Source organism: Petromyzon marinus, chromosome 17 (assembly GCF_048934315.1).
Source record: "Petromyzon marinus isolate PM22_M1 ecotype Great Lakes invasive population chromosome 17, UKy_Petmar_22M1.pri1.0, whole genome shotgun sequence".
In the NCBI taxonomy this organism is placed as follows: Eukaryota; Metazoa; Chordata; class Hyperoartia; order Petromyzontiformes; family Petromyzontidae; genus Petromyzon; species Petromyzon marinus.
In genome coordinates this window covers 17984053-18007097 of record NC_133683.1, presented here as the reverse complement: position 1 = coordinate 18007097, position 23045 = coordinate 17984053, and the positions used below count along the sequence as shown (strand labels likewise).

Genomic DNA, 23045 nt, shown 5'->3' with positions numbered 1-23045 from the left:
TCGGCAGCGAGAGTGATGCTTGACTTGCGTGGGCTCACCCCACTCTGAAGACATCAGCAAGCTTGAGGAAGGCCGAGTTGATGAGTATCGGGAAGGGATATTTTTCAAACAGGCCCGGGAAACGGACGACCGCCTCGCACTGCTCCCCAATTTTCCCGGAGCGCAGTCCTGTGATTACAGATCATCATCCACATGAGCACATTAAATCTGGGATATGCATGCAAGATCACGTTTCTATAACACACTGTTGTACTGCTGCCATCCTCGACTCATTGGGGTTGTGGCACATGCCTGTGATCCAGTGCTTTAGAGGCAAGGATTGACGTGTCATGAAATCCCCACTATGCCTACTCAGTGGTCTCGTTTCTTCCCACATGTAAAACAGTCACTAAAAACGAAAATGCCAAATATCCCAAAGCAGAAACCTCCCGAAAGCTTTAATGAAGCTATTCTGGATTTGGTTTAATATTCGTATGTAAAAGAGTCACTAAAAACGAAAATGCCAAATATCCCAAAGCAGAAACCTCCCGAAAGCTTTAATGAAGCTATTCTGGATTTGGTTTAATATTCGTATGTAAAAGAGTCACTAAAAACGAAAATGCCAAATATCCCAAAGCAGAAACCTCCCGAAAGCTTTAATGAAGCTATTCTGGATTTGGTTTAATATTCGTATGTAAAAGAGTCACTAAAAACGAAAATGCCAAATATCCCAAAGCAGAAACCTCCCGAAAGCTTTAATGAAGCTATTCTGGATTTGGTTTAATATTCGTATGTAAAAGAGTCACTAAAAACGAAAATGCCAAATATCCCAAAGCAGAAACCTCCCGAAAGCTTTAATGAAGCTATTCTGGATTTGGTTTAATATTCGTATGTAAAAGAGTCACTAAAAACGAAAATGCCAAATATCCCAAAGCAGAAACCTCCCGAAAGCTTTAATGAAGCTATTCTGGATTTGGTTTAATATTCGTATGTAAAAGAGTCACTAAAACGAAAATGCCAAATATCCCAAAGCAGAAACCTCCCGAAAGCTTTAATGAAGCTATTCTGGATTTGGTTTTATATTCGTATTATTACTTATGGTAAAAATAAAATGAAAGGATTTGATTATATTTGATTAATTCCAGATCGATAAATGTAAAACATGCGTGTTTAATTGGAAACTGACAAACCCTGCGCAGTACGTTAAAAGCTGTGGCCCCGAAAGTGGCCAACGAGGTGTACTGAAGTGACTTCAGATGCAGCGATGTGACTGTCATCTTACGAGGCCATTCACCGACACAGGTTGATGACCTGCTATGTAAGAGAGTTCTGAACAAGATTGTGCTCGCCTCATGCCGTGATGTGGGTTTAGTTTGTTGTCCCCCTCCCGCACCTCAAGATTAGCACGGTTGGCTACGTAAGGTGCGAAAGCAGTCCAGCATACGTACACGCCTATAGCGTGACCGCAATACAATTTCGAAAAGGGAGAAGAGGGAGTTGACCTTTGTCGAGCTCCATGAGGGCAGAGTTAGCGTCCATCTCCTGCTCGCCCAGCACGGTGTCTCCGGCCAAGGCCCTGTTCGCTGCCAGCGCCATCGCCCGTGATGATGTGTCGCGGCGTGGAGACGCAGTAGGCACGCAAGCCGTGAGATCGGCACGCCCTGCGCTGGGGAAAGCCTGTAGAGTTTGTGCGCGTCGTCGAGTCACACTGAAACGAGAGCATGCCCTCCAGCATTAGAGCACGTAGACGAAATGTGAGGAAACATTTCCCGGTGCAATCAACTGCCATCACAACATATGTGAAGGCCTGGCAAGTGATGGGCTCCCTTGAGTGTGTTCTCTTGCAGACGGGGAAGGGGTGAGGCTGACATGGGGAAGAAATGTTTTGGTGGTGGAGAAGCGATTTCTAGGCTTCGCCATCCGCAATGTAACATGGTATTCGCAGTACTGTGTGCTTCAGGTTATTCTCCATCATTGCGTTAGGTGACAACTGCTTTCATCAATAATTACTTATGTGAACGCAAATGCGAGATGGTGTTAAATACCAATTTTTTCAAACGCAACGTGCAATAATGTACCAAGTGAAATTCTTCACTTAGGGAATACACATTAAAATACAAACAACGACTACGATGATGCTTAAGTAAAAAAAAATATTCAAACTTCAAATGACAAGATTTGTTGCGGCCTACTCACCGCAGGCGTGATAAACTCGGTCGACCTCTGCACCCGGATGCACTTTCTCCGCGTGACTGAGAACGCCGTCTGATTGGTCGAGAGAGACCCCCCCCCCCCCTCTCCGGGCGCAATGCGGGGTGGCCAATCCAGTGAGCCGTGGCGTCATCTCCCGCCAAATCGCTTCGGCCAATCGGCGAGCGCCTATCGAACTTCGCGGGAACTTTGGTGGCGGGAAAGTGGATTTTTTTGTGTGCGTGTTCATCGCCGGAGGCGTTGCTGGAGGAGGCGGGAGAAGCTTTTGCGCGCAATTGCCCAGTACAGTTTTGGTTGTTGAGGCCGCGGGAATTGTCTGATTCTCCGTCTCCGCCGATCAGTGTTTTGTGCTGTTCCTCTTGCGTGGCTGCTGGACCCCGCTGTTGCAAATGGCTCGTAGGTCGCTGTTTGAGAGCGTTTACAACCGACACATCCTGAAGCGGAACAAAGGTGAGTTACTGTGCTACGCGCCATTACTTTAGACGAACCCCCCCGTGCTATCGGTGCAGTGCATATAACAAACGTACCCTCGAAGAACGGACAGCGTCCACGAAGGATGATCACGACCGCCACTGCTGGATGGTGATTCCATCCAGCAGCGGATTGACCGTGGCCGATGATGCTCTATGTATTGTAGTACAGTGTGTGCCGTGCGAACAACTGCGATCTGCGCATACGTAGTATTATAATTGCGTAAGTATTTTTTTTGTCATATAGTTCTGTACTCTTATTATTTAAATAGGTGAAATAACAGCCTTTTGTAGCGCGCACCACTGCTGCTGAATGGAGGAGGGGTTCTCTAGGCCGAGTCGGTTCGTGGTGGGTTGTTTGACTCTGTTTCATCAGACTGGTCGGTGCGGATTGACGGTAAGGGGGGCCAGGACAGGTTAAGATAAAATTCGCCAACACTATTACCGTTGATGTTAGCCCGTGGCAGGCAAATCGGGCATAGAGCGTGGGTTAACTGTGTTGTTGTGGATAGTTGATTACACACATTTATACGTACGTGATCTAACCCATAAAAAAACCCCTTTAATTATGGTTGATAATGGTCGCGAAAGCCTACGTGTTAAACATCATCGGCAACCGAACTATACACTGCTGCTCAGACTCATCGCTTGGCTTGTCGCCAGCTCATGGTGTTGCACGAAGCACCCCTTTTACCCAGTTATAATCGGTGCGTATATAGCTCGCGCGCATTCATTTACGCGCGGTCGCATTCCCACCAAAATGCTCCCCCCCCCAATTCCCATCTCGGAAGCCAATGAGACGCGCGCACGACCGTGTAATGTGGATGGGAGCCCGTCTGAAAAATACGCATTGTAGGTTTTGGGCCACGTCCGAAAGAGATGACAGTGCGGCTATGGATTCTTGTATCCATCTGTGCGCAGCTTTGAGCGTACGCACCGGTGTTGTTTTGCACGCCGGTTTCCTCCCGCACGCCAAACACTCATTCGCGTACTCGGCTAAACATCCCGACGCACGAACTCGTGCAATAATCACAAAAGTGTTTTATTTTCTTCTTCCGGATAAATAACGAGCCTCGTTAATTGTAAGCCTTCAGATCTTAGCAGTGTGCATTGTGAGCAACACGGCAGCATGTTTTTCATGCGCTCGTAATGGCTTTAAAGCCTTGTTAACCCGTGCATTCCGCCAAGCGTGCGCGCGCACTCTTGCACTTAAGCGGCGGGTTCGCTTTCCAAACCCATGGCACAGCTGCTCGAGTGACGTTCGCTGATGTGACGCCCCCAACCCAACCCTCTACCCCCGTGATTGTCACTCCAGTCGGGCCCTCCTCGCGCTGTCCCCTCGACTCCCTGCTGCTGGGATTCGAGTGCCGCGCACCGGACGAGCACAAGGTGTTCGGCACGGCGGGCGACCCGGTGCCTGCCTTCGCATGCCCCTTCTCGCGAGGTATCGAGAGATTTCCTCCTTGCTCAACGTCGCATCATCACCTGCCTGCTACCCCGCCACGGTCGCGCTCATTATACACAAAGTGCTTGCCACAAACGTACGGCAATATCGTCAAGCGAAATCTGCTAAAAGCCGCAGCAGCGGCTTTTAGCCGGTAGTGGAGCAAAGACGCTGACTGCATCGCGCGCTTTCAGAGGCGCTTCTGCGGCCGTCTGGAACGCTCTTCCTTCCGATATTAGGAAGCCACTGGAGCTTTGCGCTTTTAAATTATCTATATTGAAAAGTTATTTCTTTAGAACTGCTTTTGGTGTTTAGTTTGTTGTCCCACACCTCCGATTAGCGCGGTTGGCCACGATCACCCGAGGCCAACTCACTGGTAAACTACGACTCGGTGACATTTCAATGGCTAAAACTAAATAATTTTTCATGATGAACTCCGTTTGTGCCTCCCGCAGAAGCGCGTTATTAGCCACTGGTCATTGATGCGAGTGATGGATTGCACTTCACTTAAGTCACATTCAGGCAGCTCCCGTAATGCCCCTTTTTTTGAGGAGGTAGCCTCACTTATGTAGGGGGCAAGACGAAGGTGATATTTTCTCGGCCTCCTTGTTACGTGCGAAAATACGACAAATGTCATAGCAACCGAACGTTCTCAACCTTATAAGAATTGGTTTTTACCCTTTATGGCAATAAAACAGGTGTTAAAATGTTAAAACACCAAACAGAAATGTTTTGCAAGGAGTGTATGCTTCAATCGACCTGCCGGTCAGAGAAGCAACGGAGACTAATAACTCGATTTAACACGTAGTAGTAGGCTTTCGCGACCAATATCATCATCCATAGAGGTTTTTTTGGGGTTAGATCGCGTAAATATATAAATGTGTCGTTAAACCCGCCACCACCCGACACAGCCAACTAGTAAGGGTTGTCACGTAAACAGAACGTGCCAATTCGTCACTAGTACAGCACACCGGTGTGTTGAGTGGACTAATAACTCGTGCAGACAAAATAAACAATTATAACTGCTTTCACAAATATGAATTTCGGGCAAATAAAAGGACAGTTTAGACACTTAAAGACGTTAAACTGCATTCGGTTAAAGCACACAAAAACAGCACGTAAGTTGACACTTCTAATTTAATTACTAATTATCGCGCTTAACTCGCAGCGGTGTAACGATGACATTCGCAGCATCTCCTTTATTCTTCGTGTGTGTTTAGTTTGTTATCCTTCCACCTCCAATTAGCACGACCGGCTATTTACGGTGCGGAAGAAGTTCTACATACATTGAAAAAGGGGAGTTGGTTTCAGTAGCCCACGCATGTCGCTGTGTTACCACTGGGGAGTGCTGCAGCCCCAGCTGCTGCCCTCCCTGCAATCCCACCTGTGCAATGACGTTTCACTCGCCCCGTTTGCACAGAGGCCGGTAGCCATCACCTGCTGGCCGTGCCCAGCGAGGACGGCGTGGTGCAGATCTACGACACGGAGAAACCCCACAAGGGCAGCAGAGTGCTCAAAGGTACTCGCCGCACTACTCTTCTTCATCTTGGCAATCCTGCCCTGGAGGGGGTGGGGGGGGGTAAAGGTCGAGAATTTATGTGGTGTGTGTATGTCACTGTAACTGACATGCCGTTTGTTACGCCCGTATTTCAGCTTGGCTGGCTCATTCAAATGCCGTCTTCGATTGCGCCTGGATGCCCGGAGAATCTAAGCTCGTAAGTAATTCATAGATGTGCAACGCGGGTGCCCTATTGCAATATTCAGAGGTCGAAATAAACAACAGACCCACATGTAAACCAGTGCAAAGCACTGAGAGTATTTCCACTTAAATTTGGCAAAACTGCTCAAGGCTTGGGGAGGCCTTCATCCAGCATTGGATGAATAATGTCTGCTTATGATACTGACAATGATGTTGAAAGTTAAATCGTAAGGAAACGTCTCAGAAGCAGCCTTGCATAACACCCACATATCATGAGTCTGGCATGAAGGTGTGTGTGTGTTTATTGTATTGAGATGTCAAAGCACGAAAATAATTACTCATGATGAGAATATATATCTTAAAAGTATAATGCCCCCATGCGTAGAAATGTACATCCGGGATCGTGGCACGGCCCTTCTAGCGTCAGAACGGACCGTTGGTTGCAGTGAAGGCAACACTTGTTAATCGGCCAATCCACGGCAGGTGACGGCCTCGGGGGACCAGATGGCCAAGCTTTGGGACGTGTGCGCCGGGGAGGCCCTGGGTTCCTTCAAAGGTCACCAGTGCAGCCTCAAGTCGGTGGCGTTCAGCCAGAGCGAGAAAGGTATGCGCCACACGGCCAACACTGCCTCTTTCCGCAACGCAGTCCTGCGTGCGCACATAATGTGTCCCCCGATTAATTTATAATTGTTGTTGTCACACTACTGCTAATTGAAGGCTTTCACCCCACACTGTGTGAACATTCGTGTGGGGGGGGGGGGTGTTGGTATATGTGACCACACTTGACCCCGCTGGTCAGCGCGGGTTGGTGAAGGTGGGGGCCCAGGAGTAATTCGGACGTCGCACGCCACTGATGTTAGCCGTGGATCAGAAGTGAACTCTGATTTCAGGGTTCATAGCTCAGCGTGCTAACAACTGCACAGACGCTGGCCTCACCGACTGATTAATTGTGATTAACGATGCAAGGAAACCATTAGAGACGGTGACTGATAACGTACAAAAACAAAGAGCGATTTGCGCTCCTTATGAAGTATTTTCGAAAGCTTGATCACGGTTAGCCTCAATTCCCCAGCCACCTGGAACGTGCGCTGATACCCACACCCCAATCCCTCCCCCCCTATCTGTGTCCAACCGGCGGTCATCTGTAAATACAAACCGTACATGTGCGGCGCTCGATTTATGGCGGTCGGTGCGTTTGAACGTTCTTTACTCTTGAACAAATGATTAATCAATAAATGTGCCGCTTGGATCGGTAAGCAGAAAAGACTTGCACTTGGTATGCAAGGCACCCAGCACACTCTCTTCCCTGATGGATATTGAACCCAAGATCCAGAGCGCAGGTGCAAATCTAACAGCACGGATGCTGTGGCAGGCCATTTCCTATAGACATCTACGCGGCACGCATTCACATTGCGTAGACCACATGGGGAGGGAGCGGTGGGGCAGTGGTTAGTGCATTGAGCTATTATCAACCTAGCGAACTGAGATTCAGACTCATATTTTATTGCAGCTGGTAAGACCCATTGAGCTAAGCAGCTCTTTCACAAAAAAGAACGACCACGGCCCAAGACCATAGGCAGTGGCAGCAGATACAGGACATCGCAGGGTGGGAGTGTGAAAATGTATTCCAAGGCACGGCTAACATCAGTGGCGAGTAATATCTGAAACGGTCCTGGGCTCCACTCCCAACTTCACTAACCCGCACTGAGCAGCGTGATGAAGTACGGACGAACAAATCTGCATAACCGACACGGTGCGCAGAGACCTTCATCCAGCAGTGCATTGACCAGAGGCTGTAAAGAATTATTATTATTACTCTCGAGCATATAAGCAGCTTTGCAAAGATGTCTAGAGACTCTGGGATCACTGAGATCCACACTTGAAAAGATTAACTTCTGGAGTTCCCCCGAATAGTCGTGTGGTATCGACGGTTTTTGTGGAGGAATGGCATTAAAAAAGCAATAACAAATCCAGCAAAAAGCATAATTAAGTGGAAACTAAGCTCAGCACTTGCGTACCAGCACTGCCATTGTTCGCACCCGCGCACAGCTTCACGAGAATTGATGCTTATTTAACCCTTTCCTGTTCTCTGTGATGTTAGCGGTCTTTTGCACGGGAGGAAGAGATGGAAACATCATGGTCTGGGACATCAGATGCAGCAAAAGGGGTAAGAATGCAAAATAAGGGACAACGTTGGCGGGCACACATCAAGAATCTCGCCATCTTTCTCATTACAATGCAAATTGTTTACTCATTTACCCAAGGTAAGGCTCATTGAGTCCGAACATTATTTTTCAGAAGAGTCCTCCATTGGGATCTTTGGCCATTTACATTAATGGATGTTCAGCTTGTAGGAAGAAACTGGAGTGCCTGGAGAAAACTTTTTATACACCAGGGAGTGTCACTCAAAGCTTACGAACTTGGCTTCATCCATGTAAACAGTCTGACTCGTTTTGAGGATGGCCCTGTAATGGGATGTTTGCCCAATTCCATTAATGAATGTTAATGATGGGAAAACGGAGCACCCAGAGAGAACCCGCTCGCATAAGGGAGGGACAATCGTGACTCGCATCGGTTCAAGAATCCATCCTGCGAGATCTGGAATTCCCAGGCAGTCTCCCAAAGTTCTAACCGGTACGAAGCCAGCTTAGCTTTCCGAGATCTGACAAAATGGGGCACATTCAGGGGCGATCGATTTGTTCGTAGGCAGGAGAATAACATAGGAGAAGAGGGCACATTGGGTGGGTGAGAACGCACTGTTAAGCACGAGCGTCGTTGGGTGAAATTCGTGCGCTTGTGCTCATGTTTGCGACGACAGACGGGTTCTACAGCGCGGTGAAGAGGATCGGCAGTGCTCACAACGCGCCCGCCAAGATCAGCGTGACTCCGAAGCGCCGCAACACCCCGCGGGGCATGGCTCCCTCCGTGGTGCGTTCCCGAGACCTCGGCGCACATGGTCACGCGGCGCGCTCGATTGACCATGCCTCCAGTCAACCGCACGTGTGGGACGGTTCGCCCGCCGCGCAATTCCTTGACTTGTCCCGATATTCGCGGCTGGCGATTCGGCCGACGAATCGATCCTTTTGTCACCACGGCACGCTTTGGCGCCGCTCGTGGCGCCTATCAAAATCGGAATCTTTATACTGGAGGAATGCCATGAGCTATAAAGCTCTTTTTCGCGAAACACACGTGCAACCTTGTTTTCGACCGCCAACTCCCTTTTAAAGGAGGCAAAATAATTTTAGACGACATCGACATGACAATGAGACGCCTGTGCACCGGTTTCGTCCTCGTTAGGCCACTATTTTTTGCGCTCCCTGACTCCATCGCCGCTCCCCCCTTCCCAGGACTCCCAGCAGAGCGTCACGGCCGTGATTTTCCAGGACGAAAAAACTCTCGTCTCCTCTGGGGCCGTAGACGGGTAAGTGGACCCCGCCATTTCCATCGACACGAAACCAAAATAAACAAAAAAAGACTGGCGTGGAAATACCGACGCGCGTTTTTATTTTGACAACAAAGGTCATCCTCGAAAGAGAGACGTCCAGTCTCGAACGTGATCGTGTACAGCCCGTTGTCAATTCACTGCTGGATGAGCGCCTCTTAGGGCCGTGTTATTTTGACCATACCTCGCCATGCTGGTCCGTGTGGGTTGGTAAAGGTGAAATAAGAACAATAAATGGATTTTGCTACACTGCAGTAAAATATTCACATCGCCGACTACACCTGTCTTTGCTTGTGGTTGTCACTCATCCAAGCACTATTTGGTCAAAAGGCACTCGTCTAGGCAAGATGTTAACTACATTGCCTGGTATGCACGAGGTCGTGGGTTCGATCCCGACCCTGATGTCTGTATATTTGGAATTTGCTTGTTCTCCCTGTGGTCACTTGGATTTTTCTCCCGGGTCTTCTGGTTTTTCCCTCCACATTAAAAAACATAGGAGTTTTTGGCTGCCCATAAATGTCTAGATGATACGCCACTTCTTTGAGATATAATTTGTGGCCAGGTTGCTTCTGAAAAAGAGATATATAGCTCACTGGGCCTTACCTGGTAAAATAAAAATAGTTTATGGTTCAATAGTCTTTCAATTTAGTCTCAGTAGGCTTTTAAAACAACAATTTAGAAATCTTTGTCAATCCACTGCCGGGTGAAAGCCTCTCCATGCCGTGTCCAGTCATGGAGTTTGTTTGGCCAATCTTCACGTCGGTCAGGTGCAAGTTGGTTAGCACTGATTCAGATATCAATCGCCGCTGATGATAACTGGCTGGGAATGCAACTCGGGCCGCCAGGTGTGCGAACCACTTCACCACCCCTGGCAAAATGGGCTCCTACCTGGTTTATAAACAACGGTCTGTGCGTCTTTCTGGAAGACGCACAGAGAGGTCAACACCTTGCCCGCGGCGCTTACACATGCACACGGGCTCGCGCACGCTGGGAAGTGTTCCTGCATCGCCGACATCCCTCGCCCTCTTTTCCTTTCGTTCCCGTAGGGTAATAAAGGTTTGGGACATGCGCAAAAACTACACCAGCTACCGGATGGGACCCGTGCCTGCGCAGTCATTCCCCTATCCCGGCAGCAGCTCCCGGAAGAGAGGTACGTGCCTGCACTCTGGTTGGCGCTCCCTGTGCGTCCATTGTTCTGACCGCCTGTTCGTCCGTGTTGTGAAATAATGGGCAGCGGGGCAAAGTGTGAACGACTTAATAGAGATGCAAGAGTGTAGGGATGGTGCGGCTGATATCCTGGCCTTGCATCTGGGTTTCAGCCGCCCATGATTAATCCGGGTTCTCAAGTGCAATGAGTTTATGGTATCAACCCAATTGACAATGATTGTACAAAAAAATAGGATTTTCACTTCATTTTGCAGAATTTTCAACTCTTAATATTAAAGTTAAATTGATTTGATTGCTTGTATGAAGTTTGAGAAGTTAAATTTAACTGCCAGCGTGAAGTTTGAGAGACGTGGCATCAATGAACATTTTAAATATATAATTTTTAATGAAAACATGAACATGTTATGGTCATTTTAGCTAACAATGCTATTGTAATTATAATTGACTCCAGGTCTACTATGTGATGAACATTTCTCTGGCGTCGCGTGAATGAAATGGTCACTTTCAGGAATCTCAGAGGCAGTTCTGTAATATCTCCTTCTGTGGGCCGTTCTACAGCACGTTAATATTACGCTCGTTTATGCAGGCATGCCTCACTGAGGCTCACAACTCATTTACATGCGACTCCTGGAAAGTTTTTCTCGTAGTACGGTGTGCGTTAATCACTCCGTAAATTCGGATTGTGACCTGTGGGTCAAATTTCCAAACGAGGCAAATGTGGCCCATGACGCCGCCAGGAGACAAGGGGTCTGCTCCTGCAAACAGCGCCCACGTCCACTGCGAACCCCACGGCGTGTATCGTTACGATCGTCGCAAGCGCAGATTGGGGGAGATGGTGACACGGGGTGATGCTGCGCTGCGACACCGATAGTACGGTTGGATAAAACTTGATTTTTTTTTTAATTATACTAGCCGGTGCCGGCACGACAGTAACTTCTCTGCCCCCCCCCCCCGCCCCCCGGTGTTTGTACTCGCAGGGTTCTCGAGCCTCGTACTCAACGCCTCGTCCTCGCTTCTCTTCGCCAACTGCACGGACGACTCTGTGTACATGTTCGACGTGGCAGGAGCTAGGACGTCGCCGGGTAAGCAGGGGGACCTTCCACGGTCGCGCTCGCTCCAGACGGCCATGTCATCCGTCACGCCTCGCCCCAAAGTATCGTTACCGGTATCGTTTGCGTAAATCATAAATGTGTTGGCTCTTGACACGCTTGATTCGATACATCTATCGTGAGCGTAACAGTTGATATTTTATCGACGAGTAGTTACTTGATTTAAGCCCCTCCCCCCTCCCCTTGCAATTTGTTATGAATTTTTAGCGCCTTTAGTGGCTGCAAAGCTTAAGTGATCAGTAACCACAAGAGAGACCAATTCTAAATAATAATCTCTTAATCCCGTGGGCAGAAAGAGTAGGTGGTGGGGAGTTTCCATCGCACGCCCGTCGCTTACCCGTGTCGCCTCGTTTTTTCCCGGGGCAGTGGCGACGTTTCGGGGTCACCTTAACTCGTCGTTCTACGTGAAGAGCAGCCTGAGCCCCGACGGGGAGTTCCTCCTCAGTGGCTCCAGTGACGACGTTGCCTACATCTGGAAGGTGAAGGGGGGACCCTGATGCTGTCGAACACCGCCCCCACCTGCACCACTACCACCACCAACACGGCCATCTCCTGGTGGGATCTGCGCGCTCGGCACCAGGAATTGCTGTGCTGCGTCAAGAGTCGATGCTGCTGTACGCACTGGCTGTCTCCAAGCGCGCTTTCGCCATCGTTCATTCGCTTTCTTGTCACTCTTTCTAACACCGCGCACTGCATTTTTCCCATTAACTTTATGCCTCTGGGTACCATAGCCAATGTGAAGGATGCGTTTGGCAGATATCTTTCTATTTTTCATTTTACCAGGTAAGGCCCAGTGAGTGATATCGCTCTTTTTCAGAAGCCACAAATGACAGTTCATAGAAGTGGCTTATCACGTGGAATTTTATAGCAGCCAAGAACACATGTTGATTCTAAATGTGGAGGGAAAAACCGGAGCACCTGGAGAATAATCCACGGGGAGAACATGCATACTCCAAATATACAGCTGTCAGGGTTTGGATCAAAACCACAACCTCCTCTATACCAGGCGAGGTAGTTAACATCTCGCCACCGTGGCGGTAATAATACATTGATTTGTAACCTTGCTCGAGGAACGCGCTAAATGTCATCTGATAGGTAATCATTAGCGCTCTGTTGCTGGACACTTTGCATTACAGGCCTTTGGTCCCGCGATTACCAATTGAGGGGGGTTTAATTTTGTCTGCGAGGCTCAGCGTGTGGCTCCTGCCCTTCCTCCCCAGGTGGCGGATCCGCTGGCCGAGCCCGTGCTCCTGCGATGGCACTCGCAGGAGGTCACCTCCGTCGCCTGGTGCCCCACCGACTTCACCAAGGTATCCACGCCACCACCGCGCTCTCTCTCACCTCTGCTTAACAATACAGGTCATCAACCTGTAAGTAAAGTCGCGTCCCTGAAAACTGCTTGCTCGCGCTGCTGTTGCTGCTATTGCTGCTGGAGGAAGTCCTCCAATAAAGGAAGCTCTAGAGCAGGGGTGGTCAACCTGTAGCAAATCAAGAGACACAAACTACCCATGAGTTCTGCAGAGTCAAGTATATATATCATATAACTTTCATTCCTAATTTTGTACTGTCACAGTTGCAAATTCTACATTATGCCCCTCCGATCGAGCTGCATGTGGTGGATTAAAGACCTGCATGTGGCTCAGGAGACGACAGCTGGCCACCCCTGCTCTATCCAGCTCCTCCTTGGAGGGTGTTAAGACTTTCTTTTCCTCGACCGGTCGAATGTCTTGGAAGAGGTGGGAGTACCCACACTTTACCGCACCACCACACGTGACCTGTCAATCACCAAACTGTGTGGTGTACTCATACCGCTGATCGTTTGGTGACGGTGGAGGGGGGGGTGGAATTAATTAACTTTTGCTTCAACTGCCACATCGGAAAATCGAATCGAACCGGTAACTTTAACACGTAGGCTAGACCGGTAACCTATGAATTGCGAGTTTGCTAACCGTGACACCACGGCAGCATCTCCCTATCTATCTACACGTGTATAGGGCTTGCCTTCCCTGTCCAAAATCTGGGAGCGGAGGGGAACAACTGCCTGCGTGGCCACATCTGTGATGTACGTTTACACTTTATTTACGGGGACAAATAACAATGTCCTAAATGAATGCGGGTGACGTAAGGTCCTGCGCTCAGATGTTGGCTGAATTTAATAACGCCTATCTCTGCGTAAATGACGATAGACACGGCTGAAGGTCAACATGTGCCCCCCCCACCCCCCACGTGTCTCTCCGGTCAGATCGTGACTTGTTCGGACGACAACAAGCTGCTGATCTGGCGACTGAGTCGTGGGACTGACCAAGCCGAGGACTCCACAGGGAAATCGGACCTACTGGCCCGGGCGTCCAAGAGCAATGACCGTAAGAATTTGATTGACTGGCGCCCAAGCGATCGGACAACTTGTAACATCATTCTCCACTGCTCGTACTTTGTGTCATCACTGATCGTGGCCGCTCGTACAACCTGTTGGACTCACGTTGTTTGTTGTGATAAACTTTTTTTGTTGTTTGTGCATTTTGTTTTGGTGCCGTTTCTTAATTTGTTTTCATTTTAGATTTTGCTTGGTAGTAGTAGGGGTTTTTATTTTCTTGTTAGTGGCCATATATATGGGATTTGGTCCTTATATATAACGACTGTACAACATTATGGGATGCTTATTAACATGAATGAAGCGATATAATATAAAAATAAATGTATTATTATTACGATACTATATTATTGTATATTCAGCAACCGTGATAATTTCGTGACGCTAGGAATAACCGTACTTCACCTCGTGCGAGCTTTACACCTCGCCTGCGAACCTACGTTTACAAAAGTGAAATCGACATCTCCACTTAAGAAGTGTAACAACGAGCAATATCATTTAGTCAACGTCCAGTGCGGCACATGTAAAGATGCTCCGAAAGTTATTTTCATTTCAATGATGCGTCCGTGGTGAATCTTATTCACTTGGATGTTTTGCTGCTCGAAATGTGTTTTTTTTTAGATTGTTTCAAAGATGTTTTGTTGTTTTAGTGCTGCTTTGTTGAATAATTTAAATGTTCTGCTGTGTCATTAATGTACCCCTTTTCCCATGTGAATAAAAGCTTGCTAGCTCATTTGGGCCTTCCCCCGGGATGCCAAATGAAAATACAATGTACAGCCCTTTCGGCAATCCACTGCTGGATGAGGTCCTCCCCATTCCGTGTATGTCTTGGGGAGTTACTTATCCGTACTTCACAATGCGACTGAGCAAAGAAGTACGGCTAATGTTTTTGCCTTGCCCTCTACCGGCCACATGTGTGAAGCACACAGCAGCCTATAACACGTGTTGTGCCCATCCAAACACCGTCCAAGCTTAAACCCCGCTTTGATTCGGAGATACGACGAGATCGTGTGCATTCGGTGTAATTTTGGTTATCGGCTAATTGTATGTGTGCATGTTGAACTTTCTTTCGCACCGTATGTAGCCAACCCTGATAATCGGAGGTGCGGGGATAGGACAACAAATTAAACCCTAAATCCTCCCTGCGTCTTTTGTTTGTGTTGTTGTTGTCGTCGTCGTCGCGTGAAAACAGATAAACGCGGCGCGCACGGCCAGGCCATGGCCACTCCTGCAAAGCCGTCCCACGGTGGCCACGCGCCGGCGCACACGTCCCCACGCCCCGCCGCCTGCGTGCTGGGCTCCTCCGCCTCGCTGCCGTCCCCCAGCTCCTCCGAGTCGTCGCTGCAGTCGGCCGCCACTCCGAAGGACGCTCCGCTGACCCCGAGCCCGGCCGGCGCGCCCTCCAGGCTCGATTCTGCGTCTCCGCTCGGCGCCTTTTCCCCCCTTTCCTCCTCCGGCATGCCGTCCGGGCCCTCCGGACCGTCCGGGCCCTCTGGACCGTCCGGGCCGTCGGGGTCGCGCGCCGCCCTGGCCACGCCGACGTCGAGGACGCCGCTGTCCCACGTGCAGTCTTCCGCGACGCCGGGCGGTTCCGCGTTGCTCTCGCCCGGCTCTCGAACCCTCTCCATCACGCGGTGGCTGCAGGTGGCGGGCGGCGCGTCGTCGGAGAGGAAGAGGACGGGGTCGCGCCGTGACGCCGCCGCTGGACCGACCTCCGGGCGGGCCAAGCGCCGCCTGGAGACGGGCGGCGGCGGCGGCGTGGACGCAGACTCGAGCTGCTTGAGCGGCGCGAGGTGCAGCGAGCTGTGCAGCGAGCTGTGCAGCCAAGTGTGCAAGAGGTTGAGGCCCGAGCGTGACGAAGGCCCGACGGGCGGCGACGCGGATTTCGCGCGGACGGAGGACGCGGTCGTCCCGGGGGTCGAGAACTTCACGAGCAGCCCGCAGTCCGCCGGCGTGGCGGCCGTGCTGCCGCCGACCTCCGACCTCGTCACGGACGAGACGGGGAGCGGCCGCCCCTCTCCACAGGCCGACTCGTCACGCCGTCCCCCGGAGTTGGAGAGCGTGAACAAAGAGAACCAGGGCGCCGATCGGACGCCGGCTCGGGGAGCGGGGCAAGGGAAGAGCAAGGGAAGGGCGGCGGCACGCTCCGGGAGCCTCCGTGGCAAAGCCAAGGGCAGTGCTGAGATGGCGCAATCGCCAGACAAGGTGAGCTGATTTTCCAGTGTGGGATGAGGCGCGTCCTTTTTATTTGTTTTGTGCACAGGGCGACAGTGTCGTATGTTAGTGTGCCGCATTACAAACCTGGTGACCTGGATCCGATTCCCACTCTGTTTCAAATATCTCTGCTGCGTATGGGCCTCCGCTAGGTTGACTCAGCCTTCAATGAGTAACTGCTGCTGATGTGTGCAAACATCAGCACTGAGATGATAAAGGTGGCCGGGTGTGGTGCTTTTACCACGTCAACTCTTTGCTTGCCATGCCGGCTTTCATAGGCGCTACAGGCGGAACAGCATTAGCTCCAACAGTCAAGTGTTACAGGGTGACGTTATGGAAGTGAAGTGTTACCATTGAGTGTCGTGGAAATACTGTATATGATAACCCACATTCTATTTCATGATTCTATCACGGCCTCATCGACATACTTGACAATCCGCATTTTACATTAATGATTGTATTATATTTCTATTGATGGTCACTCATTGAACTTAATAATTCACGTAATCATCTTACTCTTAACAAAACCCTGATTTCTGGACAATGGAGCATATTTGTGGGTTATCGAGTTTTGTCCAGGACACCCCCTAAATCTACCCTCAATTTTACCCCCAAAGTAATCCCCCCCACTACAATTAAATGATTGTTTTTTCATGATTTGGGTTGAAGTTTTGAATCTAGTGTTTTTGTTGTTGTCTTGTTTGTACCATCTCTACTGTACATCTATATCTTGTTTACCCTTTTTTAAGTTCGTACTCTCCCATCTGTACTGGCTGTTGCATCTGTAGTGTTTGTCGTTTTGACTGCTATTCCCAAGTAAACATTTTCATAAGTTTGTACGCATCCATAATAATTCATGCTTACTGTGATATTTTTGGCTGTACCGAAAAAAATAATCTGCAGTACAAATTCATATTTGTAGCCGTGAAAGATTCAAATAAAAAATTAATGATTAATTCTTCGACATACGGATTTGAGGCACTGTTTGTGTGCACAGGAAGCCATGTTAATTGACGAATCAATGACTCCGTGTTTCCACGAGGCAACTACGTTACTCTGTGCCGTGGCGGTAAATGGACAGGTAAATTAAACTGCACCGCTGTGTATAAAACACACCGATTGGCGGTAATACGCGTTCTCACACATTATTGCTTTTTTTTTTCCTTCCAGCCTTCAAGCCCCACCATCATGATGAAGAAAATCTCCAGCTACTTCCAGAAATCACCTGGGGTCAAGCCCTGAGACGCGTCGAGAACACGCTTCGTATTAGCAAGCGCATTCCCGGAGCCCTTTTACCATTTTACACCGAACCACCACCACGCCGTGAGATTTTAAATTAAAATTAAAAAAAGCTGCTGCTGTGTCAAAGGATGGGGTGGGTGGGGGGGTTTGGAGGATGGGGAGTAGGGGTTGGGGAGAGGAAAGAGGATAGGCATTGTGCATGTATAGTATGTCTTTTATGTCATCCTGTGCACTACGGACCAGGAAATTGTTCTCTCAAAAAGCCTAGAGCCATTTCACAGACAGTCCGACGGCTTTGCAGAAGAAAAGGGCTCGGACACACACATACACACAGGCCAGTGGGTGCGGCGGATGTGGCAGTGCAGCAGCGAGGCGCCACGGTGGGCAGCTGGGCCACCCCCCCCCCCACGCTCTACATTTGACGCCAACTTAGCCCTGGCTCGGTTTCCACCGCGGACTTGGCGCGCTCGCGCTTTGGAGTGGCACCGCTAGAGAAACCTGTTAACGCTGTCCCCCGATCGAGCCTCTGTGTGCCCCGTCCGTCCGAGTGAGTGCGCGTTGGGGCGGAGAGAAGGACAGAAGGATGTGTGGGTAGTGTTTGTATTGTACACACAGAACGCTTGGAAATATATCGCGGCGAAAAAATTATTCTAGAGCTGTTTTTACTTACGTTTGTAACAAGTTAGGCAAAGTCTACTGTGCGTCGCGTGTATACATAATTCTAGGCTGACTTTGACGTGCACTGTTTATTATAGGGTTGGTGGAGTATCGTTCTGGCAGGGTTTAGACATGTGGGGACATGACCCCAGCAAAGAGCTGATGTGGAATAACCTGTCGCTTAAAAGCAGAACAATGCTCTCGTTCATTCTATTCACCATGGGAGCTGAGCTTGGCTGCTTGGCTTGCTTTGCGAGTTGCATCAAACGTTAACGTTGGTATGAACACTAAGTTGTACATGTTATAAATAAAAGCGAAATGGGCTCGTACTTATGTTTGGCGGATTTTCGTAATTGACGAGATTTAAATGATGGTTAAAAAAATAATAAACCTGCACACAATCGTTTTGGCGCCATAAGGCTTCAAGGCTGTTTGGGAATCGTTGTTTTATTATTCTGCATTTTGTTGTGTGTTTTTTTAATCTCTCTTCACATGAACGCGTAACTGTTTAGCAGTCTGGCGGTGAGTGCGCGGCTGAGAAGCGCATTAAATTCATCAGTTCGGCAGACCTGCCATCTGCACCATTTCACAGTTCAGCGGGACCGCTAAAGCCATCTGTTGACCAGACCGCCGGGCTGCGGGGGAAAGAAACACACTCATACGTGCCGCAGCAAATAAATAAGCACCCCCAAAAACATTTAATTTCTATGCGGCGCGATCGGTCTGCACACCGCCGTAATTGGCGGGGTGGGGAGGGGGGGCGGAGCTTTGTAAGTATGTTGCACGTCTTCCGAACCGTATGTAGCCAACCGCGGACGTCGGGTACGCGAGGGAATGGTGCGTTGGTACACCTTGGCGAAGATGTTTGTGTTTTGTAATCTGGTTTCTCAACTAAAGCTGTGACAGGGCCGAAGGCCAGGGTGAAATACAAATGCAGTGCCCCTTGAAAGAAATCGGTCTGGTGACAACGCCACTGTTGTTGGCTGTCATTTGTTTTCTGTGATGTGGCTTGTGGTGTTTACCCATTGCAGTCACGCGTTGATACATCCGTACAATCGGGTACAGGCTATTCATGTCGATGCCCTTTTTCGTGGCTTTGTAGCCTGGGTGGCCAACATAATTGCCCAACCCAAACTTAAGACTGGGCTATTCCGATAAGCCGTATTTTCCTAAAATGTTAGCTAATCTAAACGTGTTTTTTTTTAATGAAATAATTGCACGTTCATGAATTTCGACAGGAAACTCGGTGGCTTTTAAAAAAAAGCTTGAGAAGTGAACAGCGGATTTTGTGCACCGAGGGCGTGAATTCTTTTTTTGTCGGGGGGGTAAAAAAAAAAAGATGTGTGCGCGATTGGCGTAGAGCCCAGAGCGGGGCGGCGGCGTCTGCATCCACCGAGCCCGTGATGGACAACGGCGAATTCGCAGCGAGCGTTTTTTCTCGCTCCTTTCTTTCTGCTCAAGCCCCCCACCCGCCCGCCCCCTTTTAATGATGCGCGGCGCGAAACCCTCCAGCGATGGCAGAGAGTGACAGAGACGCAGTCGCGGCTTGCCCCGCAGGGGTTCGTCTCTCAACCCCTGCCAATGGATTGGCACCGGTGCTCAGTTTTCATATTCAATGTTGGGGGGGGGGGGGGGGTTATGAGGCGGGGGGCGACTTTCCCCTCCCCACGAGCACACGCGCTGCATACGTGCCCAGCGCACATTCTACAGCAACTGCATTCCAAACAAATGAGCTTTCCACCGATGACCCAATACTTCATCGAGACAATCCCGCCCCCCTCCCAAATAGCCGGCATAGACTGCACGGGGGGTGGGGGGGGCAAAGTGCTCACAGCGAACAAATGTTACGTGAGGTCGCCGGAAATGCGACCGTGGGAGTGGGGTGGCCGCCAAACAGCACAGCGTCTTGCATCATGTTCGACCACCTTTGTCTCCCCCCCGCCCCCCGTATTAGACGGATGTTGACGTCACTGCCAAACAGGCACCTCGGTTTAAGGCTCTGAAGTCAAGTGGTTGGTATATGGGTATAGTTGCCCCCCTGCGACAGAAAAAAAATATTTATCTATGGGACCTTTTTTCCATTAAACTAAACTTTTAAATTGTATTATACCAGGAAAAGGCCCACTGAGCTCTATAGCTCTTTTTCAGAAGCAACTTGGCCACAATTGATAACTCAACGAAGTGGCTTATGTGAAATATATAGCAGCTAAATAATTTAAACGCATGCTCTTAAATGTGGAGGGAAAAACCGGAGGACCCGGAGAAAAATCCACACGACCACGGGGAGAACATGCAAACTCCAAATAGACAGCAGGCATCAGCGTCGGGATCGAACCCATGGAATCCTTTATACCAGGTGAGAAATTTCACACCACGGCACCTCAAAATAAAAAAAAAATATGAAAAATTAAGGATAGGCTTTACCCTTTTGGCAATAAAACAGGTGTTAAGATGTCCAAACACAAAATAGATTCCTATTGCAAGGCATCAAGTCTGCATGAACCACACGCTGTACTTGTGACAAAACATGCAAATAAACATGCTCTGATAATTATATTTGTATTGTCTTTCAAACTCATTGGCCTACACTAGAAAATGGTAGAAAATTTTAGATTTTTCACCACTTGTTTAAGGCAGCAGATATGCATCTGTTCAATGTTTCAGTGCAAATTTGTTTTAAACGGAGTGAAACAAACGTACATGATTGTGTTTAATCAGCATCTTAGCTGAATTAAGGGATAACCAACGATGCCCATAAAACTCTGTTTTAAAATGTGCATGAAGAAGCGGCAGAGATGATTAAGTTCTTCTCTGAAAGGTGAACACTTTAGAAGCGGGCAAATTGGAGGAGGGAAACAGAGAGAGAGAGAGCACTGTACCTGAGAGCGGTGGGAACCCAGAATTGTTTGTCGACGTTGGCGTGCGGATTTTGAGTTGCCTGTCAAGGTTGTGTATAATGCAGGCAAGTCCCACTGACCTGACGCATACCCAAGCGACCGACGCGAGGAAGGGACCGCACGATAGTATAGATTCCAGCGCTAAAAATATACCACTGGACGAGCGTTTTGGCACCGAGCAGTAGGGGGGGGGGGGTTAAAGATTACTGTGAAAGAAAAAAAACGAAATAACAGCGGCAAAAAATATATATGAGCACTAGTCACGGCTTAAAAACACGCAAGGGATTCTGGGGCCTCTTCACAAAATATGTCAGCACGAATGAGAGGTGGCTTTTTTTTTCAAGGGAGGGGATTTTTTTATTTTATTTTGCTCACTCGCATTACCTTGGGGAGTTTTTTGGTTGTTTGTTTTGTAGGAAGGGTCCACATTTATCGCAAAAAATATATAATAATGGGTCATGCCTGACAACTTGCCTTGCACTACTTTGCCAGACTGAGGGAACGAATGGGACATGGGGGATATCCGTTTTGCCTTTTTTCACAACAATTCACAGAATGCATTTAGTTTTATAATTACGCGGTGTGTACTTGCTTTGTTATCCCATCCTTTCTTCTGCACAGAACAAAGGGCCTATTAGAGTGTCCATGCATTTTCTTATATATAGGAGATATTTTGCGATTTTGGGAAATTGTTGGAACAAAATTGGGGTCATTTATTTGGAATTTTAAACAATTATTTTAAATGGCAAATTGTTTGCAATCAAATCATATTGCTGAACCATTTTTTGTTACAAAAAAAAACACGGTGTTTTTTTACGTGCAACAAACGTATTAGCGTTACAAATTCAAGTATTGGTTGGTAAAACTAATGAAACCGGCTCAAAAGAAATATGAAAGGCATATTACGTGCCCAAAATGCCTCTCTTAAGAATGAACGCAGCTAATGAAATAGCCGGTGAATCGCACACGTAATTGTGCGCTCGGCAGCGTGTTGCAGTCCACTGGTTGCCAAGTCAGAGTTTCGTATCGAATCTTGCCACTGCGTTACAACGTGTTGGGGTTGAACTTTCAAAGTTGGGGTTGATGCATCTTGTCGACGAGGGTACACGTGATGCAATTCTGGCTCGGGGATTGGACGCTTAGGCCACGCTCAGAAATAAGTTTAGGAAAGAAATGTTCAGAACTCCAAAGCTGAATACGGATAAGTATACATGGAGCATAGCTGCATAATGTTAAGCTAATACGAATAAAGCAATGCTAATTAAAGTAATGTGCATTGACTCTTGACTTATTGGCTCACGGAAATCAATAAAATTGGTTCCATTTTGATTTAAAGCTTTCGTGACTGCATGGATTTATCTTCTTGGTTCTTTCGGTAAAGTCACGTTGAAGGGAAATAATTAAATGTAACAGTCTATTTGAATAATTGAATACGGTATCGTACATGGAGTGTAGTAAGCTGTGGCGATTTGGGCAGGAGGATTTAACAGGTAATAAAAAAGCAACAACCGTCCTTTAGGTGCCATCGTCAGTGGGTTATATATTGAGCAGCGGCAGGGTTATTTGGGTGACTGGTTATTGCCACCCCACCTCCCCCACGACTTTGGATGAGATGAAGCGTTGCCCGCCCCGGTAATCTCAACCGGGCGTGTTTGTTTGTTGTGAGCGATATGTTAAAGGGGGATGAGGACACATCGCAATTTTGAGGTAAATCTGTCCCCGAATGGTATAAATATATTGTTTTGCCTTTAAATCTGGACCTGCTGTGTCGATCACGGCGGGAGAGAGAGAGAGAGTAAAAAAAGAGAGAGAGAGAGAGCGAGAGAGTGAGCGAGAGAGAGCCAAATGGAGTAGGAAGAGAAAGGGCAGAGAGAGAGGGGGCAGAGAGGGGGGTAGAGAGAGAGGGGGGTAGAGAGAGGGGGGGCAGAGAGGGGGGTAGAGAGAGGGAAGGGGTAAGGAGAGCAGAAAAAAAAAGAATTTTTTTTGGGTCTTTCATTTAAAAGGGGGGGGGGGGGGGAGTTTACACAAAGCAAAGCATAAAAAAATGAAATGATGAACGGAGCAAAGTGCCGACTACACCGAGCATCTTCTTGTTTCCTCTGATCGTAAAAAACTAAAGAGAGAGAGAGAGACGGAGAGAGCG

The 23045-nt window shown here is 48.6% G+C and overlaps 2 protein-coding genes across 4 annotated transcripts in view; one reads left to right on the top strand and one right to left on the bottom strand.

Moving 5' to 3' along the window:
* INTS7 (integrator complex subunit 7) overlaps positions 1 to 2263 on the bottom strand; it is a 30509-nt gene extending 28246 nt beyond the window's left edge. For all 3 annotated transcript variants that reach the window (XM_076067694.1, XM_032955912.2, XM_032955913.2), the window contains exons 1-3: positions 2176 to 2263; positions 1482 to 1687; positions 39 to 168 (exon numbers count right to left, since the gene is read on the bottom strand). In XM_076067694.1, the coding sequence (XP_075923809.1) occupies positions 39 to 168; positions 1482 to 1575 (224 nt within the window). In that variant the 5' untranslated portion in view covers positions 1576 to 1687; positions 2176 to 2263. The remainder of the gene's footprint in view (positions 1 to 38; positions 169 to 1481; positions 1688 to 2175) is intronic.
* Positions 2264 to 2321: 58 nt separating this feature from the next.
* DTL (denticleless E3 ubiquitin protein ligase adapter) lies at positions 2322 to 18411 on the top strand. The gene is made up of 15 exons (XM_032955914.2): positions 2322 to 2640; positions 3976 to 4104; positions 5525 to 5623; positions 5758 to 5819; positions 6287 to 6407; positions 7905 to 7970; positions 8622 to 8731; positions 9151 to 9224; positions 10292 to 10395; positions 11390 to 11494; positions 11888 to 12000; positions 12742 to 12831; positions 13764 to 13884; positions 15085 to 16097; positions 17277 to 18411. The coding sequence occupies exons 1-15, from the start codon at positions 2580 to 2582 to the stop codon at positions 17346 to 17348; spliced, it is 2340 nt and encodes a 779-aa protein (XP_032811805.2). The 5' UTR covers positions 2322 to 2579; the 3' UTR covers positions 17349 to 18411.
* Positions 18412 to 23045: the final 4634 nt, after the last annotated feature.